Genomic DNA, 16,805 nt, shown 5'->3' on the forward strand with positions numbered 1-16,805 from the left:
GATTGAGTAATCTTGAAGAAAATGAAAATACCTGGTCTTGTCTCATATTATCATACGAAAGGCGGAACAGTTTCCGATGCATAAAAAGACTGGGACACGAGTTCCACAAAGAGTACCACGCGATTTTTGGAACTAATTCATGCTTCAGACAACTGGCATGAAGCGATTAGTTACAACCAGACGCGTGGTACTCTGTGACTCGTGTGTTACTGATTGGATTTTGGATTGAGTACTCCATCGAAGCGAATGATTCCGCTCTCCGTAAAAAATACTACTCCTAAAGAAGTACACGATTCTCATGATAGGTACTGTACATTAAAAGCAAATTGTCTGTAATCTTTTCTCCCCAGCATGTTCGGGCTCTGCGCCTTCTCCGAGAAATAAGAATACAAACATTCAACAACACAAAGGTACCTTTTTCGGCTCTAAGCTGTCTCCGCGAACAAAATTTTACTATTGAGAACAAAGAAGCACAAATTACAAGAAATCAGAAGAAAATATGAGAACATAATGATATGGTGCATCGCTAAAGTGCAGCGGCACGGCAAACACCGACGCTTGTGAGGAAGAATCGAAACATAACTTTATCTAAAATTAGCAACTCCAACTACTTTACACTGAAAACTGAAACGTTGGAAGTGTACTTATTATATTGGTGGTATGAGTTGCAAGCATCTAGGTAATATCTTGTCAGGTCAAACTGCAAAGAGAACCTGTGTAGGTAACGATGTTCGGCATTTTAGTTCAATGCCACTGTCAAAAGGGAAGAAAATAGGACTAAAACAGAATGAAACACGGAAGAAGTTAACGCCAAGAACGACTGCATTCACCACATTAAGCTGCTCCATATCAAAGAAGGCGTAGGGGCATTGCACGCTACTAACGAGGATTGTAATACCAATCCAGGTGCTATTGGAGAGTGATATAAGTGTGATGCTCTTGAGCGGTGCTCCCTAATTCCAGCTCCCCACCCGCTCCAGAGTTGTCCCCGTGCATCACGTGACCACGGAAGTCCACACCGCCATATGCGTTATCCTTAGCGATTATACCGGTACCATACGCCTCATTCGCCTGCATACTGATGGGAGTGATATGAACCGTATGATGTGGGTGATCATCAGAAGGGCACTGATATCTGAGCTCCATTTCGCCTTCTGTATGGAAGAAAATATGTGAAGAACCAAAATTGGCTGAATAGCATATTACACGATAATGATTCATGATGGGCCAGGGCTGACTATTTTTGTTGAATGTTGGGCTTGGATGCAGAGCCAGGGATTATTGCATGAGCTGATTGTTTAGTACCTGGTGGTGTTATTGGACCGTATAGCGTACCTAGTAGTTCCTTGGTCCTTTTTAATGTCTATAAATGTTGTAATTTGTTTGAAGTCAAAGTGAAGATACCGTTTTGGGATTCTGGAGTTGAGAAGTGATGTTTCCAAAATGTGTGAGGGGCTGTGTTGGAGTTTACGAACAATTAGAAACGTTTATACTGGCTCATGTAGGAAATATCACTACAACACTCCAAAACGGCCTCTTCACTACGGATTATCAATGTATGTCATACCACATTAGCGCGCCTAGCTCATCACCAGATGCATTGAGGAGAGATATTGAGTGTGTCAATACATCTAACGACGTAGTATGATCACTAGACATCTATTTGGAATTTATATGAAGCCACACACACGAAATAGCCACCAGATCCAAAAATGTTGCTTGACGTCATTTTCGGACATTTCAGCTATTCGTTACATGATATAATTATCTGTAACCAGGTACATCTCTATGCCCACATTTTGGGTCAAATATCGTCACCTATGACAAAATTTTGTCTGTCGGAATGAGTATTTTGTTTACATTTCTTAATGCCGGTGCCGAAAACGAAGGCACTTGTGCCAGTGGTTGTGAGACTTATCCACTCACCCCCACCGTTAGGCGCTGCATCTGCCGCTAGGGTTTATCGGGTGTTAGCGGCCGTCGTGAATTCCCTTAGGGAACGGACACGATAATTTACTTTACTTAATGCTGGTTCATTCGACTTTCAAATGTGCTTCTTCCGAAAAGCAAAAAACCAAATATTAAAAAGAGAGGACCGGAAGTTTCCAAGTTATCGGTTTTGTCCAAACTAACCATTATAAGCAGAATACTGGTGAGTCGAAATATGCAACAATTAGCACAGAACTGATTGATGAGATACTAGAGAGGTTGCGCACAACGAAAATTCGTTAGATTTCGACCGTCTGGGTTCGAGTAACGAAAGTTGCTCCGAAGATCCGTCCAAACGTGACCGAAACAGAGCAAATCTACGAAAATAGTTTTCGTTACCTGGAGTACTAAAATACTGATAATGTACAACCCCCTGTCTTGACTCTTCGTACCCGCGCGGCTGCCGCGTCGACCCACTACGAAAACGTTCACGCGTTGTGCGCAACCTCACGCTTTACGAGTATTCGTTAGCTTTTTTCATTAAAAATATTCGTTACGGCGCTACGAATTTTCGTTGTGCGCAACCTCTCTACTGACATTCAACGACCTGACGCTTAGCTGCATCATGTATGAAATGCACACACAAAATGCGCAAACGAAAAAGGATCCTGCTTGTAATCGTTAGTGTTGGACAAAATTTGTAAACTTGTGGTCCTCTATTCTCATTTAAATCCTACACGATACGAGTTTAAAACAAATAGGTCAAGAGAATCTCTATTTTCTGGTCCTTCTTTAGCATTTCATGGATAGTTATCCGAATACAGTCTAACAGCCTTCTATGTGATAAAGGAATGTATAAAAGTATGTGCGCTCTCATGTCATACACATTGGTGTTATATTTGTGATATGAGTGTGCGTATAGTTGTATTCATTGCTTTATTCAGATTATTGTCTCCACATTGCTTGTCCTTCCCATATTAGCATCGGGACTAAAGTTTTTTCATAAATCATTGAGTTCTGGAAATTCAAACCCAAAAGGAGGTCGACGGCAGCGTCAACATCATAAAATGTAAGGGGACACATCAAAACAAGAAACATGATACCAGAAATTCCGATTGGAACGATCATATCATTTAAATTTCCCTCGGCTAACGGTGTTCGACTCGTGTTTCAAAGGCATTGCTCTAGGAAGAGTTCAGTAAATATGGAACACTGGAAGAAAAAGTTTCTTTCCTGCGATCATTTTATAATTCAGTTTAGGACCTTTTGAAGGCTACCACGGTTAGCCAGGATTCATAAAGGGTACACAGTGAGGCGCGCAACAGCCGCAGTACGTCCCAGTACAGATTTGAAAAGTATTTAATTTCACTCATGAGCTTTGCAATTCTTCATCTTTGCCTCTTCGGAAAGCTACAGATCTCCAACTATCGCCAATGGATACCCAACACGAGCAACATAATCGCCTTCATGTCTTTTGAGAGCTGCCCTATTGCGCCTGAACTCGTATACAGTGCCCGCATCCACAAATTTCACCGGTTCTTAAGTTGTACCCTAGGTAGAGCGGCGATCCAAAGTCCGGCAGATTCCTGAAGCTCGAGCGTCTCATTTGGTCCCCACTACTCATCCGTCGTCCAACCATGAGTCACAAGGAAAATCCCCGTTTGACCAATGCCGCTCGCCTTGCAAGGGATTTGAACACAACATCAAGCGTACCGGTGTGACTTTCAGTGATTCTTCCTTGCGCCATATATATATGCATTGCACGTACTGAACATTTGGAAACGTATAATACTCGTATTTAGGACTCCAGATATACGTTTAAAAAACGGATATACTCGTCCTTCGTCCTCAAAGGGCTAACAATACTTGGACTCTTCCATAACACTTCGGCGAGGTTCATACCTGGTTTAGGTGCAATAGAAGCTATCTTGAATTTCCACAGCAGGATAAAGGCCGTGACCAGTACGAGCAACCCAGCAACACCGGCACCAGTGCCTATAACTGCAGATCTGGAGCTGCTGGTTCCCTCACTGCTTGTATAGGTATTGTTTTCAAACCGATTGGTCGCAACCTGATCAAACGTTGACGAATAATTGTCACTCCGAGACACATTTGTTGTGATAGAGTCAGCGTCGGACAGTTTGGTGCGAATACTAAACGCCTTAGATGCAGCACTGTTCCTCCCATCCGTCGTAACAACAAAGGCTTTGACAGTGTACATTGCATTGCTGGTCGCACCAGTGAATGTGACATTCCGGGTGTCATCACAGATAGTTGTCGTTAACTGAGGATTTCCTGCAGTCAGGATGAGGCAGTACTTGTCAATTGCTGACTTGTAGGTATCACTGATGGACACGATGATTTCATTATGGGTGGAAATCAGAGCGAGATTTGAAGGTGCTGCAAAAAAGGCAATCGGAGTAACGGTTAACGTAATGAACCACTGCTTGCACTTTGTAATGGGAATGTAGTCAGTCATTTGCAATTCTTACACAATCACGCAGGCTGTACTCTAAAGCATTTCATCATCATCGCCACTGTTCATGTCATTGTTATGACTGCATTATCACGTCCCAGCTACCCATGCATTCCAACTTTGCTGATGATGGGCATTGGCCGAAACGTTGATTGAATAAAGTAATTTTGAGTAGAGAGTAGAAAGCAGTGCAATTTGAGGTGTCGCTGTTTGTACACAATATAGTTTGATATAATTATTGAAGCTGCAAGAAACGTACAAAGTCACACTGCACTACACAATACTATATGAACAGTGTACAATGCAGATTTGTGTTGTTTTTGAGAATCCAACAGCCTCTCTTACGGGCAAAATTAAAAGCAACACAATGATGAGAAATCAAGAGGGGTAATTGTTTTATCAAATCGGCTATCTGCTTAAATGCATATGTCGGGGACTGGTTTACAGCAGTAAACGTGTACTTGCCTGAGGGGAGGGTGATGATAGTTGTTGGTCTGGACAAACTGCTCCAGTAGTACTTGTTTCGGATCCGTGCGAAGACCCTATAGCTTGTGTCAGAGCTCAAATTCGTATACACGTAGATGGATTGTCGTAGTGAAGAGTTGTATTCTTCTGAAAATTTCAACGTGTGTCCAACTTGGTATAGAGACCCCACTATAGGAAGGTTACCGTGTGGAGTGACGTTAGTCTTTAACTCGACATATGTGTCCGTGATTCCATATATAATTACCCCTGATGGAGCTGGAATAGAAAGATACAGAAAAATTAAATATCTGTTCAAGCATTGCGAATCTTCGGGCTTGGCGGGTCAATCACCCGCCTTGCGAGAGTCTGTGTCAAACCGTCAACCCCAATGTGAGATCCGGGGCCCAAAAGTCCATTTTATGCATCAAGGATGGCCTTGTTTCAGAGCACAAGGTAGGCAAGCATCGACAGAAACTCTAAAAGGGTGATATTATGCACATTTTCCATAAAAATGGTAACATTTTATTTTCCTCTCCCTCCCTGGAGAACTAACTGCCTCGGCCTTGTAAGGGGTTCAACAGCGCAGCTAACAATGCTATGCTTTAATAGTTAGCAAACAGAAGAAATGGGAAATGTTATCGCAGTCAGACGTTTTTTTAGGAATGGGTTTGCTCCCATACTGGAGCTCGCGCTATTCCGCCGACTTGAATTGACACTTGACTGATTCACGACTGCCGTACAGAGCACAAGAGAAGTCCATCGAACCTTCGAATTAACACGTCCGACTGTACGAAATAGTGGTTGCGACCTCGGCAAAGAGTTTTCTATGAATTGGTTTGCTCCCACACTGGAGCTCGCGCTATTCCGCCGACTTGATTTGACACTTGATTCACTCACGACTGCCATCCAGAGCACAGGAGAAGTCCATCGAACCTTCGAATCGGCAAACCTGCAAGAAAGCACCACTCACTGCTCAATACACAGTGTTTCGAGGAATTCACCCCTCATCAGTTGAGCTTGAGGAGGCTGAGGTAGAATGTGTCTGTAAAGCACCACATAATTATATAGTGCTCTCCAGTCACAAACATAACCAGGGATACAATATTAAAGAGACGCTCCGTTTCCAGTGCGACGAACACCTCGTGAACACCAGATAGCAGCGTGAGTCAGTGTCGCTCCTAGATGGGGAGAACAGACGAAGAGGACCCTCGGTCCTTCACAACGCTGTCCCCTCCAAACCAGCTAGTCGCAAGCCCACGCTGGTCACAACAGTACGAAACATTGATTGCGACTTCGGCGATGAGTTTTTTAGGTATGGATTTGCTCCCACACTGGAGCTCGCTCCATAACTCGTGTCCTTGTAAATTCTTCTATTTTAGTAGTATAGCAGTTTAGTATACGAAATGTGGCACAACCGGACCCAGTTACGGCATTAATCTGCTATGAATGTTAAAAAAACATGCGTGAACTTCAGCTTTCCACTGGGAATGTGCTGCAATATGCTCCTAGGAAATGGGATAGGGATATGAGGGGGGGGGGTGAAGGGGGGGGGGGGGAGGAGGGGAAGGGGGGAGGTTAGGGGGGACAAGGTCGGAGCGAGAGTGGATTGTGTATAGAGTTTAGACTCATGAACCGGAGGAAATGTCTGGATAATTAATAGACCGCCGTCACAAGGACATGCAACCTTGCTTGTGGCTAGCAATATATATAGGAGTCGTGGTCAAGCAAGAAAAGTATACAATTATTCATCCAAAATAATTGTTATCATTGCTTACGATTAGGGCGAGTTGCAAACGTGTACCACCCAGACGCTGAACTGTTCAATCCTGCCACTGTTTTCAAGTAAGATGAAATCATATATAGTGTGTTGTTTATGAGACTAAGCGAAACCCGGGTCATTTTGCCACACACATCCATTGTACTGAGTTCAATTTCAATGACGCCTGTCAGGAGCGCTGGTCGGTACGTGAAGCAGTATTCGGTAATGTGAGCCATGTAGGTTGCACGGTGCAATTCAGCGGAAACTCTCAGGTCATAGAACCCTCCAAAAGACATGAGTAGTCGAATCGGCGCTGAAGAATGAATATTGCACATAGACACACGACAACTTTTTCGAATCATTTGCCAAAAGGTGAGACAAAATTATAATCCATAATATCCAGATAGCAGAACGAGCAGTTGCGGTTTCGTAACTCCGAGTTTCATGTAATTATTCAATTTACCGATTTTCGTCTGATGATCGATTAATTTCGTGAAACTCGGAGTTACGAAACCGCAACTGCTCGTTCTGCTGTCTGTGTATCCCGCTCTTTGCTTTCGGCAAATTGAGCCCGATACGGACGGTGGGTAAACTTTACATGGTAATCCTGAATGACTGGCCCAGAATCTGCGAAAACCAGGCTTAGGGTGAAATTTCACAAAAAAATGACTTTTTTCCCATTTTCAGCTTCTACTGGGCATGGGAGGTCGGGAAACAAAATATTACAGATGAGGGTCGACTCATAGTGGTATTAAAAGTATCTCAAACACACCAGGGTATTGTGTTAAAAATTCCAAAAAAACACAAAATTGTTATCACAGGAAAGAAATGAAGGGAGATCCACCAGACTGAAGGAAGAGACATGGATGATTTTTGTTTAGGTGACATGACAAGGTAGGCATGTGGAGGCAGACTTGTTGTCGCCCCTTGGTGCTGCAGGCTGTAGTGGTCATGCACAGTTCTGCACGAGTTTTGTTTGCTCCTCACTCAGCACATTCCGGGACTGAGTGATACTGAGGGGCTGAAAACATGGAAAGGCATGCTCTGGCGCTACACACCACAAGGAAACTCGACTCCAGTTGAGATGCCACCTTTTGAAGGGTGAATCTAGTACAACTGTTCAGAAACAAGCAAGAACACAGCCTTTCAAACTGTCCCACTGTTCATAGTAAGCGCATAGTGTGCTGGCGTGCTGCAGTATCTGCTTGGTGCTGACCAGCAGTTGAAATATTGGCACCCCGTACAATCCCTGGCAGCTAGCTGTCCAGCGAGGAAAGTCTCGAGGGGGGGGGGGGGGGGGGGCTCTTGATCTGCTCGCTCATTCGCCTGGCATTCAGTAGCACTTCATCACCAAGGACTTCAATTCAAAACAGTTTTCACACTGCGCATCAAGACTTTTTCCTCGTGAACTTGCTGCAAACGTATGAGCTCTGCTGCGCGTGTTCCCTTTGCGGGGAGCCCCGAAACAGCTAGTATATCCGTACTTCGATTGGCTGGATCGATTTTGTCCAGGTTCTCCTCGCTATCGCCATCACGACTCTAATTGGAGACGAGTTCTTCACCATTTTCCGCCAGCAGCAGCTAGTGCAGAAATTTCGCCATCCCTGAGTGTAGGAGATGAAATCCGTTCGATTGGCTCAAAAACTCTTCGTTGTAACTAGAGTAGTAGGAGGGAATATTCTACCGGAAACCCTTTGACTTCCCTGACTGCTGAAACCTTTCCTGCCACGACTGCTACTTCTTCAAACAAGCGAGATTCTCTTTGGTTCCACTTCACTGCACTCGATCGCCCACGCGACACAACCTTTTTAGAAAAACATCATTATTTTTTCTCAAAAAAATTATTTTCACCCAAAGCCTGGTTTTCGCAGATTCTGGGCCATGTCATTAGGGATGCTAAGTTACAAAGCAAACCTGCTCACAGGGCGACAAACACCTGGACACAACCTAGCAACAGCTTGGTTCTTTATCGCAGACTGAGTGGTGGAAAGGTTATGCAGGTTCATTTTCCATCTGCTGCATTATCACTTCCGATCATTTTTAACCATATCTTGAGAGATCAAAGGCAATACCTGTATGTTTCAGTACACATTGGTTATTTTCAGCACATCACCTATATCCATAGAAATAATTACAACAGAAAAAGTTAAAGAAAATAGGCTACCGCATTGTTCGCACAGCCTGTACAATATTTAGATAGTATAAGGAGTTGAAAACTCTAGATGGGTTGAGCATATCCATTGCTTAATGCAATTATGGTAGATCGGTTTGACTGAACTTTGGTCCAGGGTATAAACCGCATAATTTGTTGTTTATAGTGAAATGCACATATCTAGTTTAGAGAAATAAAATTATGGTATGTTGCCCTCAATACGCCCTACAAAGGGTGTTAAAACAGAAAGGACAGCACAATCACGATGATCATTTCAACTATGTGCATTTAGTTTGAAGCTCACCTGGTGGATAATACCGTTGACAAAGGTAGGGACGTGCCTGGTCAGCGTGATTCGCAAGGCCTCCTCTTGGAGGATGGTAAGTCACACGAAACAAGTCACGTTTTTGTACAGGATTGCCGCGTCTCCAGGGTAATATATTTGACGTTGCATTGAAAGGAGGAGTAAACCACGTCCAAGATTGAAAATTTCCATTGGAAAAGTTAGATCCAGTAAGGCCCACCCATGCACCACAATTGCAATCTCCGCTGCCATAGAGACGAGTGCATTGACATGCACCCACTGCAGTACACTGATTGCACTCCCTCACTCTATTCAGTGCTACATCGGCACATTCCCTGTCCATTGTAGATTGGACTGTGGCAAGATCTCCATTAAGACTCTGGCAATTTAGTCGGGCTTGGTCGTACATCTGGTTATCCAAAAATGCTGTCATCATGATTTTTCCGTATGGCGCATGGCAATTCGTCCATGTTACTGACAAAACGTGCGCACACGCCCCCAGCAACACATGCGCGCATGTACACACCCAGACACACGAACGCATGCACACACCCACGCACACACACGCACATACTCACACACACGCACACACGCACGTATATGAACCCAAATGCAAGAGTATCGGATTGCGAGCATTACCTATTTCATTAATAGTAGTTTGGTTGAAAGTTACAAACGGGAAAAGTCTGAAGAAAATATTGAGTGCCACCACCAGGTCTGTGAGTAGGTTTTCAGGCACAAGATTTATTCCACACATCTGCAACATCTTACCTTGTGAACTATTACTTGCATGAGTAGCTGAAACCACTGCTGCCAGAAACGTGAGGAGATGCAATGCGATGAAGCACATGACCGTTTTAGTAAGCACTGCAAGGTCTTTCTTTGCCTGAGCGAATGTTGTAAACGACTCTTCGGCCACTAAACAGTATGAACAGTATGATGGCCTTCTGTTATGCTTTGAACTAAAATTCGATTCTTCTATCTGACCTATATCCGCTCCACACAGAACAAACTCGGTGTGGCATTTGTAGCTCGCAACTCTGCCAAAACAAGCTTTTCCAAGCGATTGAGATCGAATACAGGGTCACTACCCCTTGTAAGCATGCCTGGGCTAAGAGAATACAATTTAAGCGTTCATCTGTAACAGCATGTAGGAGAAACAAAGTCAACCAAACAAACTACAGCCGTCCAGGGACCGTGTGCATAATACACCAATGCTCTTAGTATCCGCTGATGACAAGCTGGACCCATCTGCCAGACTGCCGCCCCCAATCATTCATCCAGCAAGAAACAATCCTGATGCGCAATAATTGGGACTGCGTAGTCTACAGTGTATTGAAGTGCACTGGTACATGTACGTTTTTTAGTAATTGTGCGCGTGTTAGAGTGACATACCAGCTCATTTTATATATTGCCATCATTAAGCTGTGATCTCTACGGCGTGTATTTATACACCGGTAGTATCACTACTGTACCACAGTGCTGATAAATGAAATCCAGCCGCGTCGGCACTCAAGTTTGCGCCTTGCATGAGTTCGCAGTCCAGTGTTCGCAGGTGTAGGGCTGCGCAACGCCCCGCACGTACTTGAGTGGCGATGCGACTGGATTTCATTGAGTAGCACTGTACATTCTAGTGATTTGGAGTGGTGGTGCTGCTGCTGCTGGCTTTCTCTGCTGCTGGCCTTCTCTGCTGCTGGCCTTCTCTGCTGCTGGCCTTCTCTGCTGGGCCTTCTCTGCTGCTGGCCTTCTCTACTGCTGGCCTTCTCAGTTTGATGCACACCCGGTTTGAAACTGGCAAACCTGCACACAGTGTGCGGATCATAGTGTGACGAAATTTATAATAGCACCACCTCATGATGATTCGAATGCATGACCTCTGGGTGGTCGTGCGATAGCCGTCTAGTGACGCAAAAAAGGACGTCTCGACGAAGGTGTCCTTGCTGTGATGGTGTGTTTGTGCTTCGTGCATCACTTCGGCTACGAGCACATGGTGGCGGAGGGATGATACAATGCACTGGTAACATCTCGGCAAATCTGCGAGGTAACAAATGAGTAAGCTTAATTAACACGCTATCCCCGTGTGAAGAGAACATCTCTACAGGGAGTAAAAAGTTTGATATATCACTCAATGTTCCAGGCAGAACACAATTGTAGTGGGGTGTTGATGGCGACTAGCGAAGAGGTGAAACAAACAGTTTGCGCATTTGTCCATGTTCCGATATTGTATTTTCCTCCAAACATGCAACACATAAGTCCACAGAGCCATCTGAACGATCCATTTGTATCCGTATTTTCGGTGTGGGAACCGACACAAGCAAAATCAGAAATGAATAGCGTTGTGCGCTATCACAGTAGAGGACGCTCCATCAGAGCTAGGAGCGCTGGGCAGCTAGAGCCCAGCCATGATGTATTCACTGTACGCCTAGCTGTGGCATTGATGCAGACCACTGACCCGTAACATCTGCATTTGGCGGATGCGTGCAATGAAAGGAACAGACGCATGCATGTATGTGACTAAAGGCCTGTTCATGATCGTCAATGCATGTACATAGAACTCAAGGAAACTGCATCCACATTGTATTGCGGTGTACGGGAGTGCTATGTAGGCATGATTCTGCCTTTCACGTACGGTATTGGGCAAGAGTCGCATGAACCGAACATTCACTATGCGGACGATCAATCATCCGGAACTGTTCAGGGCATATGAGCTCATGACCAGTGACGTTTATTATATTATTATTATAAGCACTATCGCGATGTAAGCGGGGATGCCTACTTCACTTGTGCCATTCAGGATGATGATAAAGAGAAAGACAAACAGAAAGCTCAGAATGTTGAGGAACAATGCTGTAGAGCACAATAGCTGTGATCGAAAGGATGCGCTGCAGAAAGGTGAAAATTACTAGTTCATTGATATAATAGCTGGTGAGTTGTCTCGTCATTTCTGAATAATCGGTCTGGAGTGGTTTGAACAGTTTGGTCCTACTACAGTAGCAGTGACGTTTAGGACTGTTAATTGTTGTACTCTGCTGCCTTTTACGGGCAAAAGAAACACAATGGATGAAAATGCAATACAAATTTAATGCAAACCCAGAAAACCAGAAAAGAAAAAAACGGTACAATGCCTCACAAGAGGATTTACCAGAAAGTGGCACGTGTGCGCTGCTGGCAATCCTGTCAAGTGTCATAGAATGGTTTATCTACCGGTTGATGTACGGTCTCATTTTGTTCATTTACTTCACCCACGCCATGAACCTGATCGCTTCCCGTAGACAGGAGTTTCGTGGATAAGACGTTATGCAGTGACTATACGCCTCGTCATTCATTTCCCACAATTCATCAATGACAGACAATCATCATCAATGTGTCCCCACTGTCTTTATCACCCACTGCTGTCGACCGTGCTATACAACCTTGAAGTTCTGTCTCATTTGTGCCGTTGCTCTATTGTTGGACAATGATGGTACACTCATCATTCGCTCGTAATCGCTCCTTTATTTTTCTCTTTCTTTTTTAAAACTTTTCATCCATGTGGTGAAGAAGAGGTTGGTGCGACTTCGGCGATAGTAGGGGAAGAGTGTGTTGCTCCCTATATGGGAGCTCGCGGTTTTCGTGCCGACTTGAATTCTCGCTTGACTGACTCACGACTGCCATCGAGAGCACACGAGAAGTCCATCAAACCGTCCACTCGGCAAACCTGCAAGAAAGCACCACTCCCTGTACAATACACAGCGTTTCCTCAGGCTACTCAAGCTCAACTTATGAGGGGTGAATTCCTCGAGACACTGTGTATTGAGCAGGGAGTGGCACTTTCTTGCAGGTTTGCGGAGTGGACCATTCGAAGTGATGATTGTGCTTCACTTTGCAACGCAAATGACTTGTACAATTATCATTCGCCCCCGCATTCCTGACAATTCTATCCGATTGCTTTGTAAACTCGAAAAAAGGTTTGTTTTTTCACGGCTGAGCGTAGCGAAAGAGTGCAAAAAACGTATTTTTCACTCACAAATATTTTCGTGCATTTGCTCTTGTTCTGCGCAACTCCGTTGAACCTGCCATCGTGGTCTTTGTTTTTCCTCGTGGTAGTTGAAGTTGCCCGCCCACCCACCGTGGATTCATGGGAGTCGTCCGCTGTTCTTCTTGACAATCTATGCCTATGTGTTTGGCTTATGATTATGACATACACCGGTTATTATATACCATTTCTTGCTATCTCTATTCTTGGGTCCGACTGGCAGCGGGGCAGGAATTAATGAAATAGAAAGGTTTTTTGGCTGAAAGGCGTGTTTTTCCTCTAGCCGGGTTGAGCGGTCGCGGCTAGGAATGTAGGGAGTCATTGTTTTTCAGGCGCTCCCCTGCTGCCCAGTCACCCATGCTCACCACTGGCCATGCTGTTTCACTTGATTTCATGGCCTTTTCTCCCGCTTGCTGGCGGTTCTGTGATGGATTTAGATGTTTTTCGGCTATTTATCTATTATGTGGCTGCGAGTGTGGTTTTTTGCTTCTACTCATTTCTGGAAAACCAGCACGGTGGTGAGTGTGATTGCTCTGGTAGACCACTACCCAATGTACTGAACAGTCGCTTTGGGAGTGAAAAGGAATCAACTGCAGCAACATCTTGGCCTCCGCCAGCGAAAACCTAGAGTCCTCATCTGAAAATCCGTTCATGTCAGAAATTTGTTGAAACACATCTTCTGGAGGCCTTCAGTGAGGAGATAGTTCAGCATTACGACTAAAACCAGGTCTACTACACCAATACCAGCTAGGTTTAACTCTCCCTGTGGGCCATGCCCGATGATTTTGTGGATTCATTATTTATAACAAAGAGACCGTATTTTAAAGTTGAGGTATCCTATTCAGTGCACTGCTCCTAGATAATGAATAATAATTAATTTTCTCTTATGAACCCGACATACTCTTTTGGCCCTCTGATGCTAAATGTGCTTGGTCCGCGTCAGCGATATTGTTGCTTATCGTTCAGCTTTGTTTATATGTCGCCAATGCTCACTTGGTTAGTAAGGTTAGTTTGCTAGTACCTGAAAGGTCTAGCTAGATTTCGAGTGCAAGTATCTACAAGTGACAACACTCCCAGAATTCGTTATGAACCGTGAGCTCCATTTGTGAGCAACTGTGATTTCAAACAATGGCCGTTGTAATTCTTGCATTTTCGAAAAAATAACGGGATGGAAAGTAAAAAATGTGAAAACAGACTGTTTAGAGATGGCAAATATGCATGAAGCGTTGAAACAACTACTGAAGTACTGCATGTACGTGTGAAACTGAGAATGCAGTGCTCATTTGGGTGGAGCGAAAGTTTAATGACATGTAAAAGAGACTGTATAACGAAAGCAAAATAAAACATAATGCGCTGAAATAACCGGATTGAGTGTTGGTAAGTTTCCTGCCCAAGAACACATTTTATGTTTTAAAGGAAGCTGCTTGAGGCATCCTTCAGGATGCTAAAGTATGAGAATTTAAACAAAGCGACAATACACTTAGGTGCAAAAATCCTACTCAGAACGGCACTCCGCTACTCAGTAGCATACAGAGCAAATTCCGAAAACAACAGACATTGCAACAAACTGGCTTGGCAAATAGTTATCAGGTGTATGGTTCAGCTTCGGAAATTGATCTGATGCTAGCATTATCGCGCAAAGAGAATCGTGTGCTGCGAAAACACATCATATGTGAACATCCTGTCTCACACCCAGACACAAGCTTTTCAGGCTCAATCATAGTGAATCTATCCATGGACAAGGCTGTGAACTGAACAACAAAACAGTAACTATCAATGTTGGGAAGATTGTATTCGATCCGACAATAATAACTGCAAGCCGCTTACGTAAACATGTTGGATATTGTTCATGTATCTTTAATTCTTATCTTAGGTGCACATCCTGAGCAGGAAGGTGTTATCTTACATTGAAAGTATGGGAAAGAATTGATTACAGGGCGATCGAATCGCTGTGATTAACCATTCCTGATTTCTGGTCATGGTCTCTTTCAAGATGCAGCCATGTGGCCCCTGTCAGCTATGCCGTCACGTCATCGCCTCACACGAGGAGCACAGCAGCATCCTCACCAGCTTAAACTGAATTTCTCGCCACGGACCCCTGACTAACTTCTGCGCTCTTTCCCATACTGCATCGTGCCAGTGGGGATTAAATTGCCACAGATAGTTTTGGACAATCACCCAGCTCCGAAGCACCTGCAGAGCCACAAGATTGCTGCTTACCGTCACCTGCAGGAGAGTGATTGGTGCTCTGCTCATTACTGATTCTAGCCATGTACATGTATCACACTGGCCTGCCATAAGTTGATTCAAATCATAATTTTTATCCCATTCTACAAGTAGCATTATAGTCGTATGCGGCGGTATGCCTGCAGAACACCTCTCTCTCTATCTATTAATTTGCTAAATCCTATACCGTATTTTACCGGTTGTAAGTCGACCCCGGTTATAAGTCGACCCCCCTATCTGGAAGTCTCAATTCTGCGTTTTAAAGTTTTCACCCAAAGAAGCACTACTAACCACTCCCTGCTACTAACACAACAACAAATCATGTAAACATTCCTTATTGGAGGATATAACGTCCCAATCCTTGAAAAAGGCCAATAAACTTGCAAAATGTGTAAACATGGTGCACTCGTTCATGCAGTGCAGGTCATTTTTTTGTAAGATACTGATAGTCCCGGTTATAAGTCGAATCCCGGTTGTAAGTCGACCCCCGCCCTTTCTCCTTCGATTTTAAGTCGTAAAAGGTCGACTTACAACCGGAAAAATACGGTATATAGGATTTTGGTCATATTTTTCAACTCAAAATGGGTGTGGCATGAGCATAGGGAAACGTATGCGACCAATTCTTCCGCGTTAGGTCTTAGTTGATATGGAGAGTTGAATAAGATATTTTTTCAAATACTAACATTTAATGCTCATCTCCTTGCGCAATATTTCTAAGGCCTGTGTCCTATTTTTCGAATCCTATATATAGGATTGGACCTTGTTTTATCCTTAAAATTGGTAGTTTCACGACGGCATGTGCGATAAAAAAAAAAAAAAACCAGGGTTCGCGTGAGACTCGGCCAAAGGCCCAGTTTTCCGCATCCGCAGGAACCCCACCACCCTCTTGGATCAAGGCGCAGATGCAGCTCCTAAGCGGTGGGAGGTGAGTAGATCAGACCCACCACAAAGTGGTCAAAGACCGAAATCCCATTCACTGCATCCATGTTTCCCTCGTGCCAGGCCACGAGTGCCCAATTAACTGTGGGTCGCAGCACGGCTGGAAAATATCCTTCCGCTTCCAAGCAGGACTTGAACCTGGTACCCTCTGTTTCTCAATCATGGTCTTAGACCATCCCACTATGCCTGCCTGCCTACGATATGTCGTCATGAAACCACCCCGTGCCACACCTGTAATGTTCTTTTGCACATTCACTGCTTCAGTCCTTCCCATTACACCAGCTGAACAATGCTGCTCAAAATTCCAATCCTTGCTCAAAATGGGTATTCAAGATGTCCTATGAATCTAAAAAGTAAACATTCATGCCTCAAACATATTTACAGCTTCTAATAAAACCATTATGCTCTTATTATGGGTCATGAATGACTCACGATGACCAATAACAACGGCATAAAGGTCACGCATTTTCAAATCCTATATATAGGACTTTTGCCCAGCAAATTAAGAGATACATGTACTTATATCGCTCCACCTCTTTC

General features: G+C 44.1%; 1 protein-coding gene across 1 annotated transcript; it reads right to left on the reverse strand.

The window, feature by feature from the left end:
• Positions 1-269: 269 nt before the first annotated feature.
• Positions 270-10,441, reverse strand: LOC135826083 (uncharacterized). Its single transcript, XM_065338721.1, has 6 exons — positions 9,857-10,441; positions 9,086-9,559; positions 6,646-6,942; positions 4,871-5,146; positions 3,832-4,329; positions 270-1,154 (listed from the first exon to the last, which is right to left on the reverse strand). The coding sequence occupies exons 1-6, from the start codon at positions 9,933-9,935 to the stop codon at positions 910-912; spliced, it is 1,869 nt and encodes a 622-aa protein (XP_065194793.1). The 5' UTR covers positions 9,936-10,441; the 3' UTR covers positions 270-909.
• Between the last annotated feature and the right edge of the window lie 6,364 nt (positions 10,442-16,805).

This window comes from Sycon ciliatum, chromosome 10 (assembly GCF_964019385.1).
Source record: "Sycon ciliatum chromosome 10, ocSycCili1.1, whole genome shotgun sequence".
Lineage (NCBI taxonomy): Eukaryota > Metazoa > Porifera > Calcarea > Leucosolenida > Sycettidae > Sycon > Sycon ciliatum.